Source organism: Nannospalax galili, unplaced genomic scaffold (assembly GCF_000622305.1).
Source record: "Nannospalax galili isolate Female #2095 unplaced genomic scaffold, S.galili_v1.0 scaffold266, whole genome shotgun sequence".
NCBI lineage: Eukaryota > Metazoa > Chordata > Mammalia > Rodentia > Spalacidae > Nannospalax > Nannospalax galili.
Genome location: NW_008355390.1, coordinates 2747554 through 2756260, shown reverse-complemented (window position 1 = coordinate 2756260; position 8707 = coordinate 2747554). Strand labels below are relative to the sequence as shown.

Sequence of the window (8707 nt, the reverse complement as noted above, 5' to 3'; positions counted from 1 at the left end):
GATAGATAGATAGATAGATAGATAGATAGATAGATAGATGATAGATAGATAGATAGATAGATAGATAGATAGATAGATAGATAGATATAAAACTTTATACTCTTATTTTATGCTTACAACAGGTGTATTTGGTAAATCATCTGATGTATTTAAAAATTTTTTTAATATCACAGAAAAAGGAAGAGTAACTTCCCAAGAGTCTTCAAGTAGTTAACCACAGACTTATAACTCAAGCCCATGTGTGAGCTTAAAATGATTCTCTTTTCGCTCATACTGCCAAAGCAATATATATGTGAGCATTCAACCCTTCATTCTTGGAGGAGCTCTCCAACTGGAGAAAGGAAAGAAGTGTTTGACTTTGCCATGATTCTAACTCATATGGCCCAATCCATTTACAGTATAAAAGAAATTCATTTTAGGTATTTTATCCACCTAAAGTAGTGAAAGTCTGTAAAATTCACTGACTGTGTAACAAAAGTACTTATGTGATAGTTATACTGCTTAATTCTTAAGATACTGATGATACTCTTATTAATGCTGCAGAAGCCTTGATCAGGGCTCTGTGGAGGCCCAGTAGGAAAGCTATACTCTGGCCTGGGTGTAGACCTAACATTCTAAACTACCCAAACTATAAACAAGTTAATCCAGTTGGACTGGCCAGTCACCTAGCCAAGGGATGACCCCCTCAGAAAGGAGAGCTTTACCATAAGCCATGCTAAAGACATAGGAGGAATAATTAGCTTACTAATGAGATATCATACATTTCCTTCTCAGAATTCCTGCCCCCTAGTGTGGTTACAAAGCTGCCACCATTCACCTTCTTTTGTCTGTCTGCTTTTCTGAATTACCCAGAAAAGCATAACCTTCCCTTTTCCTCTCTCTCTTTTCTAGGCCTGCTTTCTCTAATATTTGGGGCTTTGCCCTTCCTCTGAAGCTCTCTTCTCTGCCTCATGGCTGCTTGTCCACCCTGTAGCTGACCTCCATGTCAGCTTAACTCAAATGGCATGGCTTCTTCTTTTCCTCTTTGCCATCTTTCTCCTCTGACAGCTGTCCAGGTTTACAGCTTGCCACCTTGGGGTTTCTCTTTTAATCTAAAATCAGATTGTCCTAAAACTTTCCTTTTGATTCCATTCTTAAATTCTTTATTAATGAGAATGAGAACCCCAAATATGGTCCCAGTTTCCCTCGTAACATGTGACTACTCCATTGGACTCCCCAATATTTCTAGTAACATCAAGAAGAGTTAGTAAATAGAATGAACACCACAACAATGTTTTCAATGAAGTATGCAAGAGGAAGACTAGCATGGTCAAACCAATTAGTGTTTTGGTTATTCATGTCTAAGGCTACGTTTCATTTAGGATGAAATTATTGGCAAGAGTAAAGAAAAATCTCCAAGGGATATTTCTTTATCAAGAAAATTTCTATGCAAGTAATTGCCTATATGTAAGAGTCATAGTCTTTCTTTTGAGATGTAACTTTTTAATCCCAGAAAAAATGCTCTAGATTCCAGTATATTTTAACTACTTCTAAGAACCAACCTTTAAATTAACACATTATTAGATTTAGCATTAACCATATATTTCCTCACTGCTCTGTGACTGTAATTGATGTGAAACCCGAATTTTATTTGTTGTAGTATTATAGCATTAAGAGTTTGAAAGATGTGGTCTTTCTGCCTATCTGGTCTCAATGTTCATCCTCTAAGCTTCTCCACATTTTAACTGCAAAGAATAAAATAAGGCTAGATGCTCTCCACTAAGCAGACAGAAAGCTCCTCAGAAGAACTAACATATAGCAAGATGTGGTAGCCCTTTCCTGAGTCCTTCCTATTAGCTTTTAAATTTGTAGTCCTGTAGCTCATATCTTTTAAATTTGCACATTTTCAAAAGCTGCAGGTAACCCAAGAAAAAAAAAACCAATTTCCTTCCTCTGTGTAGCTATGGGATTTTTACTCTGTACTTTGAGAACGAAAAAAAAAACACCTGAGTTGCACATAGATGTTCTCTTAGGAAATACACAAAACTGCATTCTGCCCACAGCAATTGAGCTTAAAGGAAGACTCCAAGTCCCTGGAGACATCATAGCCTGGCTGACAATCTGATTTCAGCCAGGTGTGTCCTTGTGCAGAGAACTCAGCCTACCCACGCCCAGATTTATGACCTGCAGAAACTGTGATCCAATAAATATATATTTGTCTTATTTGAAAACTCTGAGTTGAGGGTACTTTGTTGTATGACGAAGGAATTCAGGGTTGGGATATCATTAGGGAGAGGGACCGCTGGTTAAGCATGTAAATCTACTTTAAAAGAGCTGGAGCTGCCCAGAGGAGCCATTTCCCTAGCCTTTGTTCTGCTGGCTTCCTGCCTGGCAGTTTCAACTTCTCTTCCTCTTTTTGGCTCCATTATTTTTATTCTCCAGCAAGTATCAGGCAGACCTGGGCACCCCTAGCAACAGTGAGTTTTTCAGAGTTCAGAAAAATTTAGACAATTCCTTCCCTGTCCCCCATAGATTCGGAATTTTATTGTTTCATGCTAACAGCTAGAATCAACAGATCCCTCTTAAACCAACTCATTGTGTGTTCAGTTTTTTTCCCCACTGCAAGCCAGTCCCCAGTTTACCATCTGCGAAGAATCTACATCCTTATTTCTGACTTGTAGTTCTGAAATATTCTGAGCAATGAGCATTTGACAAGCTGTTCAGGAAGGAGGTGTAATGTTGGCCCACCTTGATTTTGAGGGAGTCGGTGTCATAGGGACTTGGTGTGAAGTCTGTATGCACTCTGGCACGGCCACAGAATGGTCCTGAGTAGGGGTTGTCATCATCCAGTCGAAAGCTGTCCCGGTTACTTGTGCCATCTGAACAGCTTGTTATTCCACCTGATGAATGCAAAGATTAACAGTTCTCAGAGAAGGATTTTAGCATTCTGAACCACTGTTCTAGACACTGAAGCAGTGGATGCCAGTCTTATTTCCTAGCCATACTCTGTGAGTGAGCTCTCTACTCTGAACTAGTTCTGATCCTTTTCCTGTTGCTCTGGTCATGCTCCTCAATCTTTATCCCAACACCTTTTCATTTTGGTCTGTATGATCTGATTCAGCAAGCTGTAGCTTCAAACTTTGACCTCACCAGATAACCTCATACATGCAAACTCAGAAATTGATAGAAATAGCTTGATCTTTATATGCTATTGATTATAGACTGTCAAAGCATGACATTGCGATGTTCCCTACAACTTACATAATTACATCAAAAATCTTCCCCACAGTTCTTAGTGTATGCTAACAGCTATGTAGAGCAAACGTCTGTTAATAAAATGTGGTACTTTTGCTTGTTCTACAAGTATGAAGGAAGGGAGAGGGAGGAAGAATGTTCATATGTGCATATCCCCAACCTGATTCATTGCTTGTTTCTGGGTCCTCTTCCTCTCTGATATTGAATTTCAGAGGAAACAGAACAAAACAAAGCGAACAAAAGGAAACATTCCATTTTGTTTCCTCTGTGTAGGACCAGAATAGTTCTCAGCAGGAGTGTTTCCTTTTTCTCTCAAGTCTACTTTCCTCATGTGCTTCTTCAGGCTGAACTTTTGGTACTCTCACAGGGAGAGAACTGCTCTTTTGTTCACTATCATGCACTCTGGGATTACGGTAAAAATTCCTTGAGACGCTCCACTGATTCCAGATAATGCTAGTTTTCCATAGCATGCATTTTTAAAGAGTCATATTTTATTACCTAACAACTTTTTTGAAGCACATTCCCAAAAGCCCTAATGTCTATAGCATTAAAAGTTTACATTCTTTTTTTAAGAATATTTTATTATTTTTATTTTATGTGTATGAGTATATTGCCCAGCATGTATGTAAGTGCACCCATGTGGTGCAGTGCCCACAGAGGTCAGAAGAGGGCATTGCATCTCCTGGAACTGGAGTTCTGAACAGTTGTTAGCCACCATGTGGGTGCTGGGAATCAAACCAAGGTCTTCTGCAAGAGTAGTCAGTGGTCTTTACTGCTAAGCCATCTCTCCAGGCCCAAAAGTCTATTTTCTATGTATTATAATAAATAGTAAGTTAATGTACATTCAATATATATCCTACCTTTTCACTATGTCTATTATCAAATGTCCAGATCCTTGTTGCTAATTTGATAAACAAGCCTCATGGTGACCTTTCTTTAAAAAGTTAGTTTAACCCAGCCTTCATGTCTACAGTCTCACTCTTTATTCATTAGCCTTACTTGATGAACTCTGCCCACTGTAGAGACTATCCATAGAGTCACTGGCTTTGAGAGAGACCTTCTCTGTGTGGGTCCCAATCATGGGATCACTGTTCCGATACGAGAGGGTTTCCTCTCCATTTTCCTCATCCTTTAGGAAGGAAAAAAAAAATCAGAGGTTAAGTGCACAGAACAGATTTTTCAGATTTCCATGGAGATGTTCACTGTGTGCATTGACTCAACAAACAAGACATATTTAAGCAATAAAACACTCATGAATATATCAGCATAAAATATGAGAGTCATTAATCTTCAGTTCAATTTCTAGGAAAACAATTTAGAGAATACTTTGAAAAATCCCTTAGACAAGACATTGCTTATTATGGAATCAACTGAAATCATAATGATCCATTTTTTGCAAATAAAGATGAATGTATACCAAAGCTATTTAATCAGAAACGTTACATGTATTGACATCTATGCTTTTTCTGTTAAAGCATGCTTTCTTCTTCATGTTCTCCTTCTTATCTATTTACCACCATTACTAATCCTTTGAGATCTGATATTACAGGTTTAAACTCTGCACAGTTGTTTCATGTCAGTTATTTGCACCCTACCAGATCACCAGATATGAATAAAACATGCACACTTTGCAATTCTAAAGCAAGGCTTATCTAAGAAGCTTTACAAATTTCATACTGTGCTTGCCATCTAGTCAAGTGAAAAGCAAATCTTGCATAAAATTAGAAAAGACAGACAATTTCAAAACAAATTACATTTCCTTGAAAACATCTCAAATGTTTTCCATATTTAGAGATTTTGGACAAAGCCTATGAATTTCTTAATATTAGTCAGAATGTAATTCAATATTCTTATTTTTGAGTATTTCTGAGCATTGATAAAACTTTAGAAGACATATATAATAGAGGCTTAGTTTGATTCTCTGCTTTTATCTATTCTTTACTCATTCAGTCATTCAGGGAAAGTTTGTAAAGCACCCCCTAGGTACTTGGAACCTTTCTAGAAGTTGTGGATACTGTAATAAACAAAATACTGTAAAGGGCTTTGCTCTAATGAGATAGATTCTAGTATAAAGAGGTTATGTACTCTATATAGACTATACGTGTGTGTAGGTATGTCTTTAAAGTACTTGAACATATGTAAATAAAAGAGTAAGCAAGACTATTTCAGAAATTTTGAGTGCTACGAAGGAGATAAAACTAGACAGCAAGACAGAGCTAGCAAGTAGGGCTCAGATGAGGAAGGTTGGTTGATTTAGGTGAAACAAATTCCGAAGACCTCAGTGGTAAGGTAACACATGTCCTGAATCTACTTGAAATCATAACAAGATATTATTTTATAATATATTGACCTGCCTTATGAGAATATAGAATTTATGTGATGTTGCATGGGTGGTTTTTAAAATATTTTATTTATTACTTTTATTTTTTATGTGTGTGTGTATTGCCTGGAAGTAGGTAAGTGCACCCATGTCGTGCAATGCCCACAGAGGATAAAAGAGGTTCTTGGATCCCCTGGAACTGGAGTTACACACAGTTGTTAGCTGCCATGTGGGCACTGGGATTTGAACCTGGTCTTCTGCAAGAACAACCAGCCCACAAGGGTAGTTTTAAAAGCAAAAGGAATGATAAGAACAAATTGAACACAGAATTAGCTGGGGTACACAGGGCAATGTAGTGAGAGTATCACATTAATTCAAAGCAGTGAACTAGCCAGTTCTTGACAAGCTTTGTAGACCTTGTATGGTGGCTGCAGGAATGTACCACTTAGATCTCTTGCTATGGGCCTATACCTTACTGACTATAATGTACATTGTGAGAAGGACATTAACCTTGGGGGTCAGAGAGTGAAAATTTTGATTTCAATATTTTTTGTCCTCTCCAAGAACTCATATGTGAATTTAAGGTCCATTGTAAGATATTAAAAGGGGAGACTGGATCTGTCTTTAGTGCTTAGAGATAGGGCCTTTGGGAAGTGATTAGGATTGGATGGGGTCATCAGGGTTGAGCCTCCAGAATTGGGTACTGGTGGTTTTACTAGAAAAGGGAGAGACACTAGAACAAGGTCCATCTGTCATAACATGATAACCTTTGCTACTTTGTAACCCTGCCATCAGAAACGCCATCATGAGATTTGACCCCCTCAATCTTGGATCATAACTGTGAACCAAAATGAGCCTCCTTGTGAATTAATCAGTCTGTGGTGTTGTGTTATTAGCAACAGAAATAGGACTAGTATACACCAGCAGTTCCATGTACTTCACCCCTGTACCTACAACTGTATTTGTACTGGAGCCAGACCAATGCACTGCCTTAGTGACAGAATACACAGGGATAAGATCTGAGCCTATTTTGATGAAATATGGAGTTCTTGTAGTGGATAGCTTTGATTTAAAGGATTCCTCACGAGCCTGGCCAAAGCGTCTCAGAGATTGGCTGAAGACTGATATGCTGACAGCCATTCCTTCTCTATCTCCTTTTATAGATGTGAGACTTGCATTGTCCCTGCAGGGCTTTCCCTATACATTTATTTTCCTGGATGATTCTATTCTCTTCTTGAGGTCTGCTCCACAGAGGACTAGTTTGAGCAAACCATAGCAAAGGTTTTGAAGATGTTCTGAAATATTAACCTGGAGCCTGATGTGTCTTCCTCCTTTTCTGAGATCTTTTTAGCTTTCTGGTTCAGAATGTATTTCATTGAGGAGACAGTGTAACAATGGAAATAAATTAGGTAGTTATTGTGGTTATAGGAAGGTGGTTACTAAAGCAGGGACAGTTTGAATGGAGAAATTAGGAGTTTTAAATATTCTTTGAGCATCAGAACCAAGAAGATATGATGATTAATCAATATGCAAAGTGGCAGAAAGAATACTTAAAATGATTGTCGGGCCTTCTTTTCTCCCTTCTTTTTCCCTGTAGCATCTAGTCATAGAAGTGTTTTCTAGTGCCAATGGACAAAAATTAATTGTTCCATATAGAAATGTAGAGACTTTTGGTTCTTGATATGTGTGGACATTTAAGTGATGGCATCAAATAAAGAATTAGTTGTATAAGTACCGAAATTAGGTAAAGAAGCCATCAACACAAAACATTGTGGCAGGGATGAGACCATCTGAGATCACATAAGAGGAGAGGATACATCAAGTAGAGAATCCAAGACTTCAAGAAGCCTCAGGAGAACTGAACATCTAGAGAGATGGCAATGAAATCAAAGCCAAGAACAAAAGCTATGAAAAATAAAATCCAAAACAATGCCCAATCATAAAAACCAAAAGTATGTTCCATATGTAAGGATACTACTCCCAATCTTCAGCTAAATAGTAAAGGAACATTGTATTGGACAACACAGAGATTACTGCTGGTTGTCATAGAGCACTTGGGGGACAGAAGACAGCCAGAAGTGGACCGAAAGAGAAAATGGGTGTAAGATATGCAAATTGATATAGTCCATAAGTAACCCTTATGATCCATGTGTCTAAAACCATAGATGTACAATCCACTGTCTTGTACAAGGCACCAAGACAATAAATGAGAAAAGTCAACAAATGAAGTTGAGTCAACTAGAGAGTCAAGTGGAAAAGAGTAAGTTGTATGCCTCTGAAGCACCACATAGAAAAATTAACTCCAAACAGATCATATGCTAAAATTTATGGGTTAAAATAATAACGTTCTGAGAAGAAAACATAGATGCAAGCCTTCAGATTATGTTAAATAATAGATTCTTATGTATGATGCCAAAAGCACTGGTAATAAGAAAAATGGGTAAGTTGGACAATAACAAAATTATAAACATTTGGGCCACAGGTCCTATATTAAACCTCACCCATCCACAGTTCAGGGACCATTTTGGGAGACGGGGAGGACAGACTATAAGGGCCAGTGTTCATGTTTCCTATGAGCATAAGGAAACAGAGACATTCAGGCCACTGGAAGATTGCACATGTGAACTTATAGCAATGGTGGCGTCAAGCACAAGACCCATGCCAACTCAAACAGACAAGGGCCCAGAGTGGAGCGAGGGAAATGGGCAGTAAGCCATCCCTAGTCTAGGAACTACTGGAGACTGATTGCTGCTGGATGAGAGCGAGAGTAGACCTTGCTTACAATCTCTAGATAGGCTTACTAGGCTCCAGTGGATGAATTTGCAGTGAAGGACATCTGAGTACAAATGCTTGACTGGATGGGACTTATATATGGTGGAATGCATGAGGTCCAATGGGGGACATGGATGGGAGAGGGGGTCTAAATTTGATTAAGAAATGTTGTGTGAAATGTACAAAAGCACAATAAATACAATTCAGAGAATGATAGAATATATACAGAATGATATAGAATATATACAGAGTGATAGAATAAAATACAATTCAGAGTGATAGAATATATATTACAAGTCATATAGCTGATAAAGGACTCCTATGAAGAAATTGTATAAACATTTAAAACTAACAATAAAAGACAACCTAATATGAAAAGTG

General features: G+C 38.0%; 1 protein-coding gene across 2 annotated transcripts in view; it reads right to left on the bottom strand.

Annotated features, from left to right (window-relative positions):
* The window catches only part of Samsn1 (SAM domain, SH3 domain and nuclear localization signals 1), an 83362-nt gene that overhangs the window by 14769 nt on the left and 59886 nt on the right, over window positions 1-8707 (bottom strand). For both annotated transcript variants that reach the window (XM_008852536.3, XM_008852537.3), the window contains exons 4-5: window positions 4234-4363; window positions 2728-2879 (exon numbers count right to left, since the gene is read on the bottom strand). In XM_008852536.3, coding sequence (XP_008850758.1) covers window positions 2728-2879; window positions 4234-4363 — 282 coding nt within the window. The remainder of the gene's footprint in view (window positions 1-2727; window positions 2880-4233; window positions 4364-8707) is intronic.